This window comes from Anser cygnoides, chromosome 17 (assembly GCF_040182565.1).
Source record: "Anser cygnoides isolate HZ-2024a breed goose chromosome 17, Taihu_goose_T2T_genome, whole genome shotgun sequence".
In the NCBI taxonomy this organism is placed as follows: Eukaryota; Metazoa; Chordata; class Aves; order Anseriformes; family Anatidae; genus Anser; species Anser cygnoides.
This window is the reverse complement of record NC_089889.1, coordinates 1,899,690-1,920,959: the sequence shown is the minus strand read 5'-3', so window position 1 is coordinate 1,920,959 and position 21,270 is coordinate 1,899,690. Positions and strand designations below refer to the sequence as shown.

General features: G+C 55.8%; 1 protein-coding gene and 2 long non-coding RNA genes across 4 annotated transcripts in view; 1 reads left to right on the top strand and 2 right to left on the bottom strand.

Annotated features, from left to right (window-relative positions):
- The window catches only part of CORO1C (coronin 1C), a 49,040-nt gene that overhangs the window by 3,991 nt on the left and 23,779 nt on the right, over positions 1–21,270 (bottom strand). For both annotated transcript variants that reach the window (XM_013173223.3, XM_066979085.1), the window contains exons 2-7: positions 19,890–20,089; positions 10,336–10,458; positions 4,356–4,485; positions 2,162–2,343; positions 1,486–1,605; positions 827–931 (exon numbers count right to left, since the gene is read on the bottom strand). In XM_013173223.3, the coding sequence (XP_013028677.3) occupies positions 827–931; positions 1,486–1,605; positions 2,162–2,343; positions 4,356–4,485; positions 10,336–10,458; positions 19,890–20,084 (855 nt within the window). In that variant the 5' untranslated portion in view covers positions 20,085–20,089. The remainder of the gene's footprint in view (positions 1–826; positions 932–1,485; positions 1,606–2,161; positions 2,344–4,355; positions 4,486–10,335; positions 10,459–19,889; positions 20,090–21,270) is intronic.
- Positions 9,267–10,329, bottom strand: LOC136786562 (uncharacterized). The gene is made up of 2 exons (XR_010825558.1): positions 9,529–10,329; positions 9,267–9,437 (listed from the first exon to the last, which is right to left on the bottom strand). It is a non-coding gene; the product is annotated as an uncharacterized lncRNA (long non-coding RNA).
- On the top strand, positions 10,581–16,804 carry LOC136786561 (uncharacterized). Its single transcript, XR_010825557.1, has 2 exons — positions 10,581–13,604; positions 14,302–16,804. It is a non-coding gene; the product is annotated as an uncharacterized lncRNA (long non-coding RNA).

The window sequence follows — 21,270 nt, the reverse complement described above, 5'->3', positions numbered from 1 at the left end:
AGCAGGAGATTTATAACACTCAGCACTGACAAGGACAGGAAGCTATCTGCACGCCCAGTTAGAACTAGAGTCAGGCAGAAAGGCTATAAAACCAAGTCCTTTGTTTGACTCCAGAGGATCCTACTACGTTACCATCTCTGCAACAGCAGATGAGGTAGCAGAGATACAGAACAAGTATTTCTCATTACAAAGACAGGGTTGTTGAGTTTTCTTTTATGGATCCTCTTTTTTTTTTTTTTTTTTAAAAAAGTACTTGTTCATCTTGTCTTGTCTTTAGCTCCTGGCTGTACCAAGTCCAAAGCCATGGCACTTAGAAGTGGGCACTTCAGAGCACTTAATGCCTACAAATTGCTTTTACAAAGGAGCACACGTGATTGCAGTTTTCTTTTATTTAACCCCACAAAATTCGAGTGAGTGTTGCTACATGCTCCATCATCATCAAGAGCAAGAATAACATCCGCTGAAATGCACCTTCCTCCCACATTAATGCACAACCTTTCAGGTCAACGACAACAAAAGATGTTTTAATGACAGTATATGACTCGCTGCATTAAGAGCAGCTTTACCCGAGTAAATCCATCTCAGAGAAACATCAATTACATACCAGACCTTCACGTCTCTGCATAGTGCTGCAGAGCGAGGATCAAACTGATTTCAGAGCAGCCTGGATTTTTTCAGGTTTGTCCACAACCCTCGCCATCACTGCGGCACTGAATTTCTAGTCCTGCCACTTTCAGTGAGACACTTGGTGAACACGTCCTCGGCACTGTTCACTCCATCAGACTACCTCTAAACAAGCCTAGTCATCCTAAAAGGTTCCCCTTACCTTGCCACACAAGTAAATAATGTTGGTATCCGGGTCGTAGAAGGGCAGCAGGACCCCATTGCTGGTGTCCATCTCATGGAGGGCTATTGGTTCCTCCATGTTTTTCTGGAAACAAAAAAAAAATGAATCTGTTGTTAATGAAGAAAAGAAAATCTCATGTTAACATGAGATCTGTATTATTGACAGCTCTTCGGAGCTAGTGGAACACTCAGCAGTGGCTTCCCCACCCTGAAGGCTCTGTATGTTAGGATAACAAATGCTGTAGATGTTTCACCAGCTCATTCACTCCCCAAGGATGTTTTCATCACAACACACGTTGAAAACAGGACCCCAGGTCACGAAGTCAAGAGAAAGACATGACACAGCCATGCTAGTAGTGAGTGCCTTGTGCCAGTGTGATGAGCTTGCTGCTGTCTTGCTCCGTACGTAAAACGTTTAGAGAGGAAGAAGTGACCTTCGCACAGAATTTCCTTTACTGAGTGAACATCAAGCCCAAATAACATCAAGATGTTGTGGCGCAGGAAGTCTGAGCAGGATCAGACGTAGACAGAAGAGGGAATACCCTCAAGTGTACGAACTAGGAGCGCAGCAGGTGACGGCAGGCCCTGGTTAGCAGCTCAGTGGGCGCTACAACAGGTAGTAGCAGGGCAGGAACCTACCGGATTCCACAGGGCGAGCTGCCGTTCGCTCATGCGGCTGAAGCCGGTTGTGAAGATGTTTCCATCGGCGAGGAAAATGGCTCGCATGGGCCGGGCTCCCTCGTGGGTCTTCTCTTTCTCCTGAAATAGATTTACAAATGAGCCTCTAGCAAGGCACAGAAAGCCCAGGTGGTGGCAACTGCTCTTCTGGCTGCACAGAGTCCCTGGCACATGCCGCTCCTCCACGGAGGATGCTGACTACATGGAACAACATCCAACTATCTTTGCCTGATGCTCGAGGGAAGAAACCAATTATTAAACTACAAAAGTAGTCACAGCTGTTTCATTACAGCTTCACCTGATTCTTACAAGGTTGAAGGAAGACTTCTTTGCAAGCTACAACACATATGCGGGCTGCTAAATCTCCGTTTTGCATACACAACTTTGAAAGCGTAATTATGCAAAAGGATTAGATGTGGAATTACACTCCTGCAGGTTTTAAAACTGAGCCCTAAAATCCTAGTTCAAACACTAATTCCAATAAACCCAGACAAATCCTTCAACTGCTGCTATCCTTTTTGTAATTTCTTCCTCGCTTTGAACAACGTGACTAAACGCGGCACGCACTGGGCTAAAAGGCTCGTTCTTCGTTCGCTCTTGCTAACTCTGCTGTAGGGAAATTACTATGCACACTTACGGCAACAATTTCTTGTTTCCTGGGGTCAATAATTCGAACTTTTTTGTCTTTGGAAGCTGTACAGATTAGGCTGCCGTTGCGATTCCAGCTCACGTTGTAAATCACATCCACGTGCATGTCGTCCAGGTTTATGAGGGCTTCGCCTGTCCCCACGTTCCAGATGATGATTGCGTTATCGCAACCTGGAAGAGAAAACAGCAGTTCAAAATCACAGCCGTGGTGTAAAGAGAAAAAAAGCCAGCAGCAGAGAAGGAGGACTAAAACCTGCTGCAGCTCCAATGCCTCAGGCACTGTCTCTTAAACACGCAGTTATGTATGCAGAGCCCCAGGCAGGGCTTCCTTGCTCAAATGCGGGCTCAGAGTGGGGACAAAGCACCCAGAGAGGCACAAAACTCCTTCCTTGAAAGAGTGGAGCACCTCTCAGCGGTGCTGTAGCTGTCCCAAACAAGGGCAGCTTTTGAGGGAGTAGCCCAGGGCTACTACTGGGAGAGCCCAGGGCTCCCTGCGGGGAGCACAACGCAGCAGAGACGCCTGCGGAGCCTGCACGGAGAGGAGATGCAGGTGGGCTCCGCACGCAGGTGGCCCAGGGCTGGCAGCGCAGGGGAGGGCTGAAAACATCAGGGCAAGAGCAGTGCAGCAACTTGAGAAGGCTCTGGGGCAGCGTGAGAGGTCCCCAGCGGAGAAGAAGCTGAAGGTAAGGCAGGAGAGGCAGCGATGCAGCTGAAGGAGGTCCGCGAAAGCGTGCCCAGGACACCTCTGCTGCCGTCCTCGCGCGTTTTGTGCAGGAGCTCTCGGGTCTCAGCTCAGCTGCAGGACCGCAGAGTAAGAAAGCCGAGGGCAAAGAGGCAATGTTCTCACACCTCCGCACATCGAGTACTGGCTGACAGTCACTGTCTTCTCGGGTTACAGAGATTTGTAGCAGGAAGAGTAAGAGTGGCTTTAATGGAAAATCAGGGAAGCGGCAGCATCAGTAGGGGAAACGGCAGAACAAAGGTATAAGAAGAATGGCAGACATCAAAAAGCCGAGGTCAGCAGATTCACAAGGACTGCAACCATTAGGCGGGCGGTTCTGCTCAAGGACCAAACAGCAAAGAGACAAAGAATAAAGCCTCAAACAAGACGGCAGCAAAATAAAAGAGAGGACTGGAGCCGGAAGTTCACCGGGGAAGGGAACAAAGCCCAGTGCTGAGCTATCCAGCTTCCCTAATGCTCAAGGAGGGGTGAAAACACGCCGAGGCAAAGATAATGATCACCGTGCGCTCCCAAACAGCCCAAGGGACATCCAACATCAGTTTGTCGCCACCAAGAGGAACCCTGGGGACCACAATGACCTGACGGCACCTCGCTCTGGACACACAGGCCTGGACACACACATCCTGCTGCTTGTGAGTACAGCAGTCTGAAAAAGCTGCCTAGGAAAAACAAGCCCCTCCTCTTGTATGTTCTCACACTGAGTTTCATTAATTTCACTGCCACAAGGTCTGCAATCAAAGCATTTTTGGGGAAACCAGATCAAAAGCCAACCAGCACCTCAGGGGGCATTTACACCCCCCCAAAACCCCACAGAGCTCAGCTGACAGTCAGGCCGGAACGATTTGCTTCTTTTATTAGGCTCCAACCTAAAGGTCATGCCATGAAAGCCTCGGAGTGAGCTAATGGATAATGACTTTTCCATTTTATTTCCATAATGATTTGACTGTTTTTCAGTGGTCAAAAGAATCTCACTGCATAGACCGTACCGGTCAAGGAGACAATTTGGAAAATGCTGAAAGCTTGGGGATGGACCACCGGGACACCTTGCAGAGACCAGCGAAAAGGAGAAACACTTGGGGCTTTTATAAATAAAACGAAAACATGAAAACAGGGATGAGGGGAGCGCATGTGTAAACGGCTATCAGCTGACGAAGCTTGCAGATCAAATACAGTCTGGGACGATTTCCATACAGTAATTCATGCCTTCAATTTCCTGGTTCTCGTCCCTGTAAAACCGAGGACGATAAAAGGCCGGGACACGGAGCGGGCTGCGAGCCACGTGTCCCAGCCTTCCGAGGAGCTCTCACGGGTTCGTGATTCACTGGCCCCAAGCCGCCGGGAGAGGAAAGGAGGAGCCAGGCTCCAAACCTCCGCTCCAAAACACGGCGCAAGCGAAATGAGGCGAAGGTGGCCGGGAGCACACGGCGCTGACGCCCCGTACCTGCGCTGAGCAGCACGTTGCGCGCGGTCGGGTGCCAAGCCACGATGCCGACCCGCTTCGAATGGCCTTCTAGAACCACCACCGGCTCTGTCAAGGACAGGGTGAGTCCGTTCTCGGGAATCTGCCACACCTGGAAAGGGGAAAAAGGGAAGACGGTTAGCCGAAGGGCATCCCCCCTGCGGAGCACGTTACTCATTTGCTTCGCACCCTGCGCCAAGGCAGAGCAGAAGGCCAGCTTGTCCCTCCTCGATATAAACAGGAAAACGGGAGCAGGGAGGGAACTGCTGCACGGCACCAGTACGCGTTGGGCTGGTCTGTGCGTGACACCCTGCCCCGCTCACGGCGCCAGGCACGCTGCAAATCCCCCGTTATCTCCGTGTCCAGGGAGCCATTCGTGTCACAGTTTTTTTCCATCCTCGTGAAGGATTCGGGAAAAAACTGCCCTGCTGCTCACGTTCCGGCCGGCCGAGCTGCTGTCCTGCTGCCGAGCTGCCGTCCTTTCCAACCGTGCCCGTCCCTCGCAGGGAAGAAGCAGCTGCAGCCGCGCTGGGGCCGACTTTTCACTTGGTTAGCAATGCTGGCAGTCAGCTCGCCCGCTGTGTTTACGGCCTCCCTTCTGATCCCAGCTAACGGGAAGAGCCCTTTGGTCCTGGCGGAGGTCAGAGCAGCCCGGGTCAGCCCCGCAGGACCTGCCCGCAGCCAGCAGGCTGCCCGCTTGGTGCGCAACCCTGCCGCTGCACGGGTCCCCCTGCGGCCGGGGAAGAGCCGTCAGGAGGAGGAATGACCCCGAGGGCCTCCGGTTACGCCTTCGCCACGGCATCCGCAGGGCCTGGCACTTACCAGCCCCAGGAGGCGGCTTCTGCAAGCAGCAGAGAGCGGGGATGGGAGGGAGGAAAAACCCCCACGCCCCAGGGCAGGAGCGGCCCTCCCAGAGCTACTCCTGCAATTCAGCATCGGACAAGCGCCTCTGAACTGAGCCTGACCTACATACGGCGTATTAAAAACTGAAATAAAGCCCATCGCCGAGCAGTTAGGGCTACCCACGGGTAGGTGGCAGCATCAGAGCACGTTTCCCTCGCCTCCTATTGTTTGCTTTTCCCGGAGGAGCAGAGCAGGGGCCGCCAGCCCTGCCCGCAGCACCCAGGCAAGGGTTTTGGGAGCGAGGCACGCAGACGCGCGGGGATTTCCACGCTCATCCCTGGTTCTCTCTCCTCGCAGGGATGGCTGCTGCTGCTGCTCAGATAAAAACCCCTGAGATGTGAGAATCCCCGGGTGTCCCGGCTCACCTCTAACCAACCCTGACGGGGTTCCAGCCGCCGGTGCCATGCTCTGGGCGCTGTCCCTCCCTGCATCCTCAGCACCGGCCACGGCCCCACCGGCCTCCGCGGAGGATTCCTGCTCCGGGCTTTCAAACCCCTTCTCCTCCTCCTGGCCGATGGGACCGTACCAGCGACGAGGTGACACGTGCCGCGGCTTTTTTCCAGTGGTCAGGCTTTGTAAAAGCAGAGCTGGGCACTCCGAAGAGCGGCACATGGCCCCGCTCGCCCCCGGCTGCGGCCACCGCCTGCCATCGGAGGATTGTGTTCAAACCCACCGCTCCTCGCACACCGCAGCAAGGCGCCTCGCCTGCCCGCTGCAAGGTAAAACCGGGTTACGAAGCTGTCAGTTTTCACAGAGGCAGCTTTGTTCACGCCAGCCAGGGAATAAAAACCTGACAGCAGCAACAGCTCGAAGCGCGGCTGCTGACAGGAGCGGAGAACTTGAAAATCGGCCTGCTAAAAGCGGCGCCCGCGCTCAATGTAATTATCGTTACGTAGGTCTCACAGGAACCACCTCCAAACCCTTCACAGCCCTGAGCGCTAAGGCAACGCTGCAGAAAATAGGTGTTACCTAAACCGGGGAGACGGCTGGCAGAGGAGGGGGGCCGGGAGACGGAGCCGAAGGGACCCGCGGGGGTGACGCGGGTGGCCCCCGGGGCCGGATCCAGCAGCCTGGGGGCAGGCACTGGGCACAGCCGAGATGGGTCCAGAGACAAAACCCACCCGAACCACTTCTCCTCTAGATGAAAAGCCCCTGGGAGTTAGGGCTGATGCAGGCAAGCTGGTGTTACGCCAAGGATTAAGCAGGGAGCCAGACATCTGCTTACCCCAGGGTCCCGAGGAGCCCTTCGAAACAGCAGAGCCTCGGTGAGCGCAGCATCTTTTTCCCCTCGGGGAAACAAAGCTTTTCTTCTGCCAAGCGGCCTGCCCCGATTCACCCAGCCTCACCCCGAGGGCAAGGCTTTGTGGGGGGCGGCTTCGAAAATTGGATTTACTCACGGAAAGCCAGAAGCAGCACCAGCCCCTGCCCGAGCAGAAGCTGGCACAAAGGGGCAGCAAAGCCAGAGCAGCTTTTCAACCCACGGCTCTTTTTAAACCATGGCAGCACAGACTGCAGCTTGAGCTGTTGGAAGGAGCTGGGTCCCCTTTCCCAGACATCCCCCTTTTTATTTTTTGGGGTCTGAGCTGGGGAGTGGGCCTTCGGTGCGAGAGCAGCTCCGCTGCCAAGCCCTCCGCGTGCCGGAGGGCTCCAGGACTGGGTTCAAACGTGAGCCAGCGAGCGCAGGGGGGTGGGAGAGGAAAGGGAGGAATTACAGACAGAATACCAATGGAAAGGATTTTTTTTTTAAAGAGCCTCTGGAGGACAGAGAGTTGTTTTTTTTTTCTTCAAGGGAAAGAGGGAAAGCCCCTATAGTTTACAGCAGCTGCAGAGCAGTGTAATCCTCTGCAGATTACAGAAACTATTGACCTAATAATCCTGCTTGGTATTGCAAAAAAAAAAAACAAAACACGAGGAGTGTAAAAGGTCAGGGGATGCTCCCAAGCGACCTGGCCCCCTCATTCCTGCCCGGGGTGGGGTGCCTCTTCTCCGCGTGGGATGCAATCGGACTCACGGGGCGAAGCGAGGAGCTTTGGGTTGGGGCAGGACCCAGCCCGCTGGAGGTGAGGGCTCAGGACGAGGGCACAAAGGAAACCTTACTGCCCCGCAGGATGAACTGGGCACCAGAAACAGTTTATCGCCTCTCCCACGCGGTGGTTTTGAAGCTAACGCCTGCTCTGTTTGCGATAGAGGAAGCGGAGGCGCACGTGGTGGTGCCCGGAGGTTCGGCTCTCAGAGGAGCTGCGGGAGGGGAAAAGGTTGTGCACAAACAGCATGCAGAAAGGAAAATAAGGCCAACTTGTTTAGCACCGCTTTTTCCTACCCTTTAAAGAGAATCAAAACCCGTCTCTTCCACCAGCCCCGCATAAAACCACAGCGTATATTGAGCCGATTTCTAGAAATGCTCTCAATTCCTGCATCCACGTTACAGGAGGGAATGAACGAGCCCTGGGGTTTGTCTACAGCCCTGCTCTCCCGTCGCTGCAGGAACAGGCACTTCGTGCATCCTTTCTTAGCCCAGCACGGTGCCCGAGCAATTCACCCCCCGCGGGACTGCCTGGTGCCAGGCTGCTGTCTCGGGTCGCTGCGAGGGCCCTGGTTTAACCTTAAAACAATTTGCTCAATCAAATGAGCCCCTCTCTGCCCATTACAATCACGCTCGTTAGTATTCACCTGCTGACAGAGCACATCTCCCGTACCTGAGAAAGGCCAGCTGATGCCGTCTGCGCGTCTTTACACAGCCATTTTCCAGCTGAATTAAAAAAGCTGCAGTACATCCCAGTCATTCAGCGGAGCACCGGGCATGAATATTTAAATAATTCCTTATTTGTAGGCACAGGAGAATCTTTCCCCAAAGGGAACACCAGAAGGAGGCCACAGAAGGTATCTGCGCGCCACGGCGTTCTCAAGGAAGTCCTGCTGAGAGCAGTTCAGAGCAGAGGAGACGGGGACGGCCCGTCCCGCTCCTCTGCAGCAGAGCAGTAAGGGGCCACGAGGCGGTTTTGGTGTCCTAAGTATTGCCACCCATCGTCTTCTCTCCCTCCAAATGATTTCTGAATGCATCAGGTGTGGCAGCCAAAGCACTGCCAAAGCAGGGACTGCTAGCACTGCAGACAAGGAAACGCGGCCAGAAAACCAGAGGAGAGAGGGGAGGGGGGCAAAAACTAACAGGCAGGCAGAAAAGATGGAAAACCTGGAGGAGCACAGGGCAGAAACAGCGCCAATGAACTGATGGCCTTGGAAAACACAAGTTTTTTTGAAAGCGGCTGCCACTTCTGCAGAAAGCCACACGATTTTCCTCCCTCACATCAGTACTTTTGCATTTCTTGTGGCTAATGAGGAGGTCAGAGCTGAAGACCAACTACAAACCCTTTAACCTACGTCAGACGAGTTTATTCGGTGACAGGCCGTTCAGGAAGCAGGCCTCCGAAACCTTTACTGAAGAACAGCAAAGCAAACAGGATGCCAAATTACTTGTGCCGAGAGAGAAAAGCAATTAAAGCTGGGAGGGCTCACCAGCTCGGCCAGTTCCCCTCCCGGACAGTGCAGGCATGTTCTTTACACGCAGCCTCCGGCTCTGTCCAGCCCAGCTAACACGTGTCCCAAGCGACTTGGGATGCATCACTTCCCGTCACAAAGGACGTGACACCCAGCGAGAGACTCCACTCGGTCCTGCGCTCCGTGCCCGTGAGCAGCAGGCTCGGTTCTTGGGCTCACTTTGTGTCTGCGTCGGGAGCACCGGGCAACTTGGACGCTGTTGGGTTTTCTACGTACCCCAATCCCTCGGGAGCCTCGCAACATGCTTGTCATTGCACTTGGATTAGAGGCTTATTTTGCCTCCGGAAAGGCAGCCGTGGACCTCGGCCTCGTCTGCTGCTGCTGCTGCTCGTGTTTCACTCTGACTCACGGGCTTTCTGGATTCTGCTTTCTAGAGGAACATTAAGGCATCCTTCAAAGCTCAGCTCTAGCCCAGTAGCGACTGCTACAAACACAGAAGCTTGTTGTTTTGTTTAATATTAAATATAGTACATTTTGTTAACATGCTTCGGCTTCCAAGACTGGGAGATCACGGGCAAGAGCTGTCCCAGGATAAGCCTCTTGGGATGAATCCCCTCCCAAACATTTTAACGATGAGCAGAAGCAAAGGAATTTATCTGACATGATCTATAATAAGATTTCAATATAACATTCAGCCTACAGCATTTCTAAATATGGCCAAAGATCACTCAAGTTATTTGGCATTATTTCATCTTACAAGGATTTTCTTTCACTTATTCTGCTGCATTTGCATGCACAGGATTCCGCATCCATCACCGAGCAAGGTCGTCTATTGTTCAGTGGGCCCTGGCAGAGGTGAAATAGGACTCAGGACCAAGGTCGGCAGGTGCAGAATTTGGATCACTGTTACTACGTATTTTAAACGTCTGATATCTAGGCACAATCTGTAGATAGAAGAAGAATGGAAGTAGCACCTTTAAATCGAGGGCTGAAGCAATTCTGAAAGCAGAGGCGCTCGTTCCTCTCCAATCCCCACCTCCTTCCAACACGCACCACCAAATCTGCTAGGACATCTGAGGTAAGGAACCACCTCTGCCTTCCCTAAAGCACTGCAGATCAAAACAAGTCACCGCTGACTGGCACACCTCCTCCTCTTCTCAAACAGCCGACGAATCCCCAGAGGAAGGAAAAATGGAAGAGTAACTCGAGAGAGAAAACCAGAAAGCTGCAGGCCAAGCCAATTCTACCAAGCGCGACCTCAGTGCTGGAGAGATTCTCCTCTCCAGAAGGAAGAACCAGGTGTGAGGGTCCAAGTTCTGTTACACAGGTACCAGAGCTGGTTTTGCTCCAGTATCCAGCTGGCTCCTGCAGGCAAGACACCATCAGTTGTTGGGCAGAGCCAAAATGTGACGCAGAGAACGCCCGTGACTTCTCACACCAGGAAGGGCTGGGCGCTCGGTGTCGGGACAGCAGATGCCCGTTTGCCTTCAGAAACACAAACGCTTGCAGCACCCCTCTTGGGCGAAGCAAGCCGCGCTCCGCGAGGAAACCCCGGGCCGCTTACCATGACGGTGCAGTCCTCGGAGCCGCTGGCGATGACCTGGTCGTTGTGGGGACACCAGTCTATGTCCAGCACCGGTCCTGTGTGCCCGCACACTGTTGGATAGGACTTGTCGATCCGGCCCGTCTGCAGGGAAAAACAAGGAAGAGAGCTGTAAGACCCCAACGACCCAGAGCACAGAGCACAGGAAGATGCCTCCTAACACTCCCAAGGCGTTTTGACATCCACGGCACGAGCACCTCGTGCGCCAGCAGAGGAAACAAACCTCTCCCCGGCACCGGTGGGGCCACGCTGGAGCCTTCCCCGGCACACGAGGGCTCCATCCTCTGCGAGGCACGGATATATCCTGCCCCTGTCCTGCTGGCGGAGGCAGGGCTGAGCCGCCGGCCCTTCGGCCGGCCACATTTTCGGGAGGAGGGCAGGCAGCACGAACGCCGTGCCCACACGAGGAAGCTCTGGTTTTCTCTGCGCTTTACGACGGCGGCCAGCAACAGCTAAAGATAACCAAGCCAGCTTTCTAATTGAAGGGTGTTGCTGCTCGTTGAGTTTACCAAGTCTGCTTGCTTTCATCATGAAAGCATTTTGCTCGGGCGGACAGCTTTTAAGACGTGGTTATGCAGAGCAAATGCTATTTTCAGAAATAAATGCTGCCGACACACAGACGGCGACAGCAGCCCCCTCCCTGACCCCCACACCTGCCTCTGTGGGCTTCCCAAGAGACCAGGCCCAGGAGATGTTCCCCCCTGAACCGTCCTGGAGGGACCCAGCGATGCCAGTGCAGCTCTCGCACTGTCCCCGCTGGCAGGACCCACGGGTTACCAGCAGCACCCCTTTAGCATCCTGAGGCTCCCGGCCCGAATCTCTAAAATATTGCTCAAGAGGAAGCAAAAGTCACTCCCTGGCTTATCACCATTCTCTCTCTTGGTCAGGTCTCGATGCACACCAGGGAGACAGTGTCTAAAGCAATGAAAAAATGGGAGAACAAAACCAGAGCGAGCGGGACAAGCCCGTGCCGCAGGGCCAGGGACCGCTGGGACCCTGAAGGGTCCGGCGGCCTTTTTACAGGACCAGCAAACCACGGGCGATGGGAGGAGAGGCAGGGAGGGCAAGTTCTGGGACAGAGGCTTCATCCTGTGTGTTTAAAGCCGCGTTTCAGCTCTGCCGTTTGGTGATCTATTCCCCAACCACTCCGAGGCCGGGGATTACGTCTCTTAAAATACGCCTCCTGATCTACGCCTCCTGCTGACGGCCACGCGGAGGGCTATTCCTTTTCCTATTCCTGCTCAAAGCTGCCCTGCGTGCAAAGGATCAGCATAACGCTGGACGTGGGCTTTCGGGGAGTGCTGACCTCGAGACCTCTACTGCAAGGAAACAAGATACAGATTTAGATTACAGAAGGAGAGTTATAACAGATATAGAGTTGCGTTACAGAAACAACACGACAGCCGTCTCCTAATGGGTCAAATTATGTTTAAAAAAAAAATCAATGCATCGCCTCGGTGACTCAAACGGTCTTGGAATTATGCAAAGTGAAAACGTTGTAGGTGAAAAGCTACAAACCAGACATTCAGAAAGCGAAGTCTGTGCGATTCCTCCCGCACGCCATAATGTGCAATTGGATTCTACACGTTAATACGCCTGATACACATAGCCCACCCAATTTAAATGATCTAATTAAAGAAGAGTCATGCAGAGCGTATGCACATGAACAGGTTATGAGGATATTTCAGAAGTCACGTTACAGGTCAAATACAAATACAGAGCTCAACCCAAAGGGAAAAAGGAAACTAAAGCTGCGACGTGCCGGTGACTACCTGCTCCTGCTCCTAGGCAGGGCTCAGAGTAATCCTCTGCGAGGAGTCCGCGGTAATTATTTGCAGGCTGCAAGAGTGCCTGTCAGCTCAGCTTAGAGTTTTTACAGTAATTTATTACTGGAAGGAGGTGGAAAAAAATAATATTCAATTTGAACAAATGAAACCACAAACTTCACCTTTCTGTTTTGATCACGATGAACCTGGGCAGCACGAGCGTGGGGAGCCGAGCGAGCGTGCCAGCCGGCTGGCCGCGGGGAGCAGGCGTGCTTTTGATCGCCTCACACGGAGCTCGTTTTGGAAACTAGCTCTCTCTAATACCTTTAAACTCGCCACCTTGTGCTCCCATCAGCTCCCCAAGCGGCGCTGCTCGGGGGGGCGGCCAGGAGGAGGAGAGGCGGAGGCTCCACCACCGCCAGCGCCCGGAGGACCGGCCCCGGCAGCATCTCCCAGCCCTGAAGCCTCCTCGCTCCTGCAACAAAAAACAGCCCAAAAGCGGAGCGGGGGAGGCAGCCCAGTGCCTGCAGAGGAGCAGGTCGCTTCCCCCGGCCACCCAGGGAAGCGGGACAGCGAGCGAGCACGGAGCTCGGCCTCGCCACCGAGCTGAGGAACTTGAGATCTACCCGGCGCGGCTATTTTTGACCAGAAGGGCAGGCGCTTCTCAGGCCAGCGGCATCTGGAGCGTGAAGAAAGAGCAGATGCACGAAGGAGAAGTTGAACGAAGTGGAGCAGAAATAGCTTGGCGCCCTGCGACAGGTGAGCCGCAGCTTGTGCCTGCCACTGGTAACGTAACGCGCGCCCCTGTCCCGCCTGGGTGAGGGCAGTGAAAAAAAGATCCCGAACAAGGAAATAGAGTAAGGAAGGGGAGAACGAGACGTCGTTTAGAAGCAGCGTGGGAGACGCGGCAACCTGAAGCACGTTTATTCACAAAATCCAAGCACAAAGAAGGGCAGGCGATGGCCCACGGGTCTGGTGGAGCAGGATGCTGCCGGGGCAGAGGCGGCGCGAGCAGCGTGGTGCCAAGGGGCGCATCGGGCACCGCTGGTGCTGCGGCCCCCCCAAAACTGGGTGGCCAACTCAGAGGTGGGGTGTAAAGCCAAACCACGGGCAGCGCGGCCGTCCAGGCAGCTGCAGCGCCGCTCAGGGGAGGAGGAAGGCTCCCTGCTGTCGCAGGAGGTGCCGACTCGCGGTCAGAAACAAGAAACCGTTCGTACAGGGCAGGAGAAACCACAGCGCTCTCCTAAGCACCCCCAGCAGAAAGCAGGAGCTCTCCTCCGACTTTCTGAAGGCATTTCATCTTTTTTCCCCTTCTTTTTCTTCCTTAGAAAGCATTCCCCTCCCAACGGGACCGCCACACGACCGGAGCGGGCGTCCCCGCACGGCACCAACCCCGCAGGGTTTGTCCGGGGGGCTCTGCCCAAAGGGACCCCTCACACTGAAACGCCGACGTAATCCTCCCAGGTTTGCTCGTATTTTTTTTTTTCAGGTAATCTTTTAATTAGTTAAGGATTTAAAACAAATCTCAAGTGTTGATACACAGCTTAAAATTAACTCGGTATGACTTCCAGAAATTAAATCCTTCTCCTAATCCACGGCTGCTCTGGCTGAGCAACGTAGCGCAGCAGCAGCTTTCGATACCGTAAGAGCTGTAGTTGTAAAAAAAAAAAAGTTATAAAAGCCAAAAAAAGGTGAATTTGAGGATTAGTTTTAGCATGCTGGGTGATGTTGACTAGGAGCGCGCTCACTGTTCAGGTCCTTCAACAGGTGGGAGGCTGACCTCACCACGGGAATTCATTTAGAAAAACCAACAGGTGAGGGAAAAAAAAAAAAAAAAGCTCCGTTCTTAAACCCAGGAGGGTCGGACAAGCAGCACGGGAAAACCGTTCCCCAAAGCAGTAGTTTTATGAATTAATATGACTGCCTTACAATCGCTTCTTTGCCAGAAAGGGGCAATTGGTTGCAGGAAACAGCTTACGGTAAAAATATCGCGGGGAACAGCTGCTTCCCCCAGCTCGCCGTGCACAAAGGGGGAAGCGGCATCGAATTGCACAAGCCAAGGCGATTTCGCCACCCTCGCTTTGCAGAAGTTTGCAGGAGGAAATGGGGGCGCAACCGCTCAGTGTGAAATCCACGCTGACCGCTACCTTTTTCTCCGTAGAGGGTGCTCCTTCTCCCTCAGCCGAGCCGTCCGCGCCTCTCCCCTACGGCAAGCTCAAGTTCTGCAGGCTCCAACGGAGAGAAGTTCGACGCGCTCTGCCCGCCGAACCTCCACCTCCGGCTGCACCAGCTGGCCACACGGGAGGCGGTCGGGAGAAAATGATACGCTCGGGTGTAATGAAAGTGCCCTGCTCTCCCGTGACCGTGACAAACAGACGTTAGTCACCCGGTACGCCGAGCGAGGCATCCGTAGCTAATTCGGAAGATTAGGAAGAGCGCTGCTCCCAAAAGGTCCGCTGCAATGCCGTGCAAGAAGAGATCCGAGGCACGCGAAGCCACGCAGCTCTTCCTCCTACGAAGGTCTCTTGCAGCCCCCCCCCGAGCCCCCCAGCACTGCGATCACCCCGGCAGCTGCACGGCGCGAGCCGCCGCCGCCGTCTGCCGCGGAACCCAGACGGCGGTCCTTGTTCGGGGGTGCCCAGACGTGAAGGAGACACAAAGAGGAGGGAGGTAAAAAAGGCAGTGACAGGCAGGAGTCTTTCATGCGGCCGGCCCAGCCCGAGCTGCGCCAGCCTGCAAGGGGAACGGCCCCGCAGAGCCGGCACCGCTGCTCGGGGCGCACGCGGGGGCTTCAGCGTCCGTGCCGCGCGCTTCCAGGTGACCGGAGCCAGCTGCAGGGGTTTCCAGGCGTGCTTTACACGGGAAGGGTGGATGCTCATCTGCAGAATCCTCCGCAAAATCACAGGCAAAAGTCAGCTACTTGCTGGCTTTAAGCAAAAAAAATAAACAGCAAAACCCTATAACACACGGACACACAACCCCCAGCTGCTAGTGCCCTGGGCTCCACGGCTCCTGCATTTCAGCGGATGCCCTTCCCGGCTTCTAGCAGAAAGCTCTGAACGAGCTTCAAAACTTAACCTCCAGCCTCAGCCAACTTCCAGCTGAGGAAGTCCTTTGGGTAGGAGATTCAGAACAAGAGACCTGTTGCCCAGGAATTACCCTACGGTTAACAAGATACAGATCCGCTCCTTCCTTCTGCCCCCCGAGTGCGATTTCCCCAGCAGTTAACTCCCCTGCTAGCGAAGCGGGGAATTAATCCTACCTGTCTGACCGCAGGAGAACTCACCGGGGCCGTAAACGTCTCGGCTCTTGGGTGAGATGCTCGAGGGAAGTTCCAGCTGTTAGAACTGATTTTGTCCCTGGGCTTCAGATTTCAGTTTAGCTGCGAGTTTCAAACGGCTAGCTCAGGATTTTACCCTCCTTTTCAGGTCCACCCGCAGCCCTGCTCTAAGCGTGCTTACGTACACGACTCGCACCTACGTAAGCTGGTGACACGATGCCACGGGGACAACTCAAATTCGCGCTGCTGGCGGAGCAGCGCCGCCGCTCCCCTGCCTGTTGGACACCTCCGCGGCTTACCAGGACCCTCGCTGCCACGTCCGAGCCACGGCACGTGCCGCAAGGGGACGGGGAACGCTGCGTGCGATCCACAGACACATCCGTCCCCTCTGTACCTGCTCGCAGGCAAAGCCATCGGGCACGGCTCCCGTCCTCGGCGTTGCGCAGGGCCTGAAAAGCTGCAGCAACCTCGCCTCCACCTCGGGCAAGCCATCGGCGGAGCGCGGGGCAGGGAACGGAGCTTGTCCCTCGGTTTCCTACGGACGCGAGCGGCGTGTAGCCACAGCGCCTGCCCTCTTGCTTCATACGCCACCAACCTGACGATCCGCTGCCGTCGGGCTGACGGCGATAAATAAAAACCACGGACGTCGCGGCTCGTTTGCCCAGCTGCTGCCTCGAGCTCTCATCTCTCCCACCTAACGTACAGAACTACCTGGGGAACCAGGCCACGAGTTAGGGAAGAACCTCCCCGTGTGGTCTTTAACCTCGCACACGTTTGTGTCGCGGGGACGCCGCTACGAGGACGACGGGCAGCGCTAGGGCTGGCAGGGGCTCCTCGGCAGTCAGGGAAGCGGCAGCTCGTGGCCGTCCAGACCCCTTCCATCCAGGCTCCAGCTGAACCGCTGGCAGGGCTCGCGAGTGGCTCCCCGTTTTATTCTCGGCGCGGTTCTCCCCCCCGGCCCTTCCCGGAGGCTGCGCGCCAGCTCATTAACAGCTCGCAGCGGGGCCGAGCGCGGAGGCACGTCGCTTGCAGAGCAACACAGTACTTCGAGGGGATCGCTCCTCCGGCGTGCACGCACCCACCCGGCCGCTAATCGCCTCCCGGGGCAGCCGGCCGACGGGAACGCGCAGAGGGTGCGGGGAGGCGGGCGCACGAAGGGAGAAACCGCGTCCGAAGGGGGCTGCGCGAGCACAGGGCAGCGCTTCGCCTCCCGCGGGCCTTACGCGGGGCGGCTTCGGGCTGCGGAGACCCACGGCCGCAACGAAGGGCTCCTCGCGACGGCGTCAGTCTGCCGGAGCGAGCTGCGGAGGGGGAAACCCCGTCCCCGTCGCCCCAGCCCCGTGCTGAGGCAAAAAATAAAATAAAATAAAATAAAATAAAAAAATTCAGCTCAAAAAAAAAAAAAAACCAAAAACCCAAAATACCAAATTTTCAGCTCAAAAAAAAAAAAAAAAACCACCAAATTTTCAGCCGTGGCCAGAGAGGGATGGCTCACGGAGCAGGGTGAGAGCATCCCTCCGGATCGCCTGCTTGGGGCCCGGGAGCTCCCCAGGGGGCTTCCCGCGGCCCCCCGGGTGCTGCAGAGCGGGGCGCCCCCACCAGCACCCATGGGTGCGGGTCACCCAAACGTCCCATCCTGGGGCTCGTCCGGCTGGGACCGGCTCCGGGAGCAGCTCCCAGAGCCCGCAGGCTCCTGCCCTGCCCTGCCCAGCCCAGCCCCGGCCACCCGCAGCCCCCAGGGGCCGCCCCGAGGTGCCGCAGCCCCCGGGCAGGGCAGGGCAGGGCAGGGCAGTTCCCCGCCATAACCGGCTCCGCCCCGGCAGCGCAAGGGTTAACCGGCGCGCACTTGCCGCGCCTCGGCTCCGCCCCCGCCAATCAGCGCGGCGCCTGCCGGCGGCCCCGAGCGCTGCCGTGACCATATATGGTAAAAAAGCCGCGGCCGCCGCAGTGCCGCTGCGGCGGGCGCGGGAACGCGCGCGCGCGGCTCGGGGAGGGGCGGGGGGAGCGGGGACGAGACACGCGGGGGCGGCCCGGGGGGGGGGGGGGGGGGGGGCGGAGGGGTAAGGGGATAAATGCTAAAAAATACCCAAAGCCACCCAAAAGGAACAGACGCACCCAGAGGATGCTCCGAGGCAGAGCGCTGGGGGCATGGCCGGGTTAACGGGATAAATGCCCAAAAAGCCCCAAAGCCACCCAAAATGAACAGAAGCACCCAGAGGATGCTCCGAGGCAGAGCGCTGGGGCACAGCTGGGTTATAGGGGTAAACGCCCAAAAAGCCCCAAACCCACCCAAAATGAACAGAAGCACCCAGAGGATGCTCCGAGGCAGTGCGTTGGGGCACAGCTGGGTTATAGGGGTAAACGCCCAAAAAGCCCCAAACCCACCCAAAATGAACAGAAGCACAGAGGATGCTCCGAGGCAGTGCGTTGGGGCACTGCTGGGTTATAGGGATAAACGCCCAAAAAAACCCAAACCCACCCAAAATGAACAGAAGCACCCAGAGGATGCTCGAACGCAGAGCACGGGGGCACAGCTGGGTTTAGCGGGATGAATGCCCCAAAATCCCCAAACCCACCCAAAACGAGCAGAAGCACCCAGAGGATGCTCCGAGGCAGAGCGCTGGGGGCACGGAGCGATTAACGGGATAAACGCCCCAAAAACCCCAAACCCACCCCCCATTTCTAGGGATAAACGGGGCGCAGCTGCACGCGGGGCTGGGAAAAAGGGCAGGGCCGGTAACGGACCGGGGACATTTTCTGGGGTCGAGGGAGGCTCGAGGGTCACAGACACACAAAATGCTACGGAGAAAGAGTCTCGGGAGAAGGAGCACCAGCCTTTCCTTTCTCCTTACTCACGCGGGAGCAAAATACCGGTTTGAACGAGAAAAAGGAAGGTTTTAAGGGAATGAGGAAACACCGCGAGGCTCCTGCGCCGCAGAACTCGCTTCCTCATCTTGCGCTCCTCGGTTGGGAAGAACCGTTTTGTTCGAAGCGCCGCGACCCACAGCGCGACCCAACTGCTTACTGCTGCTGTGAAGCAGCACCGCGGAAACACTTTCCCCGGGCTCCAAGTCTGAATTAGAATCCCTTTGCGTTGGACTACCGATTTTACCCAAATGGGAATAATTTACACTGACCGTGTACGTGGAGCCGGGCATGATTTTAGAGGCACCAAGCGTGCAGAATTGAGGAGAGCAAGACGCGCGCTTAACACGCTCCCCTGTCATTCCTAAGGACATTTCCCAAGCTCTCTGCCTTACGAATTGTGACGTTTCGAAGGAGAGGAAAATTCCCGTGGAAAGAAGTCACTAAAAGGAAACCACGCGTCTAGGGTTATTCCTCGTTTTTGTTTTGAACTCTGGACCCACAAAGGGATCGGGGCTGGCCGAGCGCCTGCCAAAGGCTTCCCAGGCAGCATTAGGGGCTTGCGACGGGGCTGCAATAAAAGCGCGGCAGAAAGGGAGATGGGAACGCTGCCCTCCGCCAGAGGTGAAAGGAAGGATGCTCCGCGGCTTTTCCGCGCAATACCTGGGGGCGGAAGGAATTCGTTGCAGCCCGAGACGCCGCTCCTGCTCATTCGCGTGCTTTTGTACCACAGAACTGAGAGAGACTGCCAGGGAGGTTTCTGTGCCCACTTTTGGCTGCGTCAAGTATCTGGAGGAGGCTGAGTTCTCCTAGCTGGTGGGCAGGATCCTAACCTTTCCGTGCGCCTTACGAAGCGCACCCCTGGGGTTCTGCAACACTCAAAGCATATGGGGAAGACTCAGCGTACAGACGGCCCCGCTGCAAGATCATTTCTTGGAGCCGTGGCAGCATTTTGCACGGTACAGAACATACGGGATGTCTTCCTTGTACGGGCTCAGCTGGAGCACCGCTCCTCTCCGTGCCAGGTGCTAAGTGCTAACGAGACCTATAATAAAGCCCAGACACAGCCACGTGCCCTGGGAGAGCTGCGGAGGTCCCGGAGGAGCCGTTTCCCTACCGAGGTTGTTCCCGTTGCACAGCACGTAACGGAAGCGTTACCGACAGGACCAGCGGCAGCCCAGACCAGTTCCGAGCCCGTGGCCGCGAGGGCTGTGCAGACGCACCTCCTGGAAGCAGCGCCCGGCGGTGCCGCGCACCCGATCCCGGGCTGCACGGAGCAGTTTGGGGGCGGGCGTGCTCCCGAACGAAGTGATCCTCGCCGAAACCAAGTCCCTGACGGCTGAAAAGCTTCGTAGGGAGCAGGAGTTCTACCGAGACATTTCTGACGTGAGGAATTGCTTTAGATTAGCCGAGCAAACCGCTTATTTACCGCGTGCAACCTACAGGAAGCATTGTTCTGATGAGAGACACATAACACGGCACCGCCGAGCTGCGTTTGTCACAGCACGGCGGAGACTTCACAGGCGTAATATTCACGAACAGGCGCTGAAGTGACAGCAGAAAGCCGAGCACGTGGCAGCGAGGAACCCCCCCGAAGCACTCACCTTGTGCAAAGGCAGCACCAGGAACGCTCCGCCGCCGCTGGCGTCCACGATTATTGCAACGAACCTGGGGTTCACGGCACAGAAGGAGCTGTCCCAGGTGACGCGGGAGACGCGGATGTCGTCGTAGCACTGGTCATTTTTCACCGCCTGGCCGAACACGTGCCGGAATTTGCTCTGTCGTACCACTCGCCTCATCGTGTCTGCGGGGAGGAATTTCAAAGGTCAGCAGCGCCCCGGCACCTCGCCGTCGCCCAGCTCCCACCACCACAAAACCCAGTTTCAAACAATGGGAACTTCCTCTAGACCTGTGAAGTTCTCAGTTTTACCTTTATTAAAAAAAAAAAAAAGGGTCTCAGACCGCCTTGTACCAAACACGACCCCACTGCGCTTCCAAGGGCGTGCTACAGAAGGAGGTCGCGGGCTGAGCGGCGGCGCTGCTGCTGTAGATGTGCTCTCTTTCAGCAGAGAAGGAAGTTCCTAATCCTAAAAGCAGTTTTTAGACAAGTCTCCACATATTTTCAGGGATAAATCTGGGCTCGGATTGAACTTGTTTACTTTCAAGTCAGACGGGGTCCAGAGGATGTAAATAAAAATGCAAGCTCTCAAAATCCGGTGTTCCTGTGAAGTGGTTCCACATGTTAGCTAGCTTCCACTTCTTTCTTCTAACTCCAAAATCTCGCTAAAAAAATAATAAAATTAAGTCTCCTAGGCAGAAAGGAGTAATGGAAATAACCTAATGACTCAAATTAACTTAGTGTGTCCGTAGCACTTCTCTTGAGAAAAGGATTTTCAAGAAGGCTTGAGTTAAAATAGAGGGAAACCGACCGGCGTGGAAAATTCCAGCGCTCGAGTCCTGGAAGACGACGGGTACGGGACCTCGTGCGGGTCCCGGCCCTGGGAGCGAGCGGCATTTGGGTCTCATGACCACGATATTGGCGTTGTGGCCTTACGGAGCGTGCACGCCTGGGGCGGTGAAGTTTGCCTGTCCTACGAGGCTTTCTCCCTCCAACTCTGCAGGAAAAGGAGGAGCCTCCGCCGAGCATCTCGCTTCGCACGTTTGAGAAAAACGCTTCTGCCCCAGACTCTAGGGAAAGCAAGAAAAAAACCAGAAAATATCAGCGTCCGCTTTCTCCTCGCCTCCCGAAAGGTCCCCGAGCACAGGCAGAGGCTGGGAAGAGCCGCGCTGCCTGGCGGAGCTGCTCGTGGCAGACGCAGTGCTCGAGCGAGAGGCTTTGAGCAGGGCTCGAGGGCATCTCCCCTCGCACGGCCTGCCCGCGGGCAGGAGGGATAAAAGGCCGCGTGGCCGTCTAACGGCAGCGCCCCTGCACGAGCGCGTAGCCAAAGGGACTTCGGAAGGAGCGCTGCTGTCATCCCTGAGCAT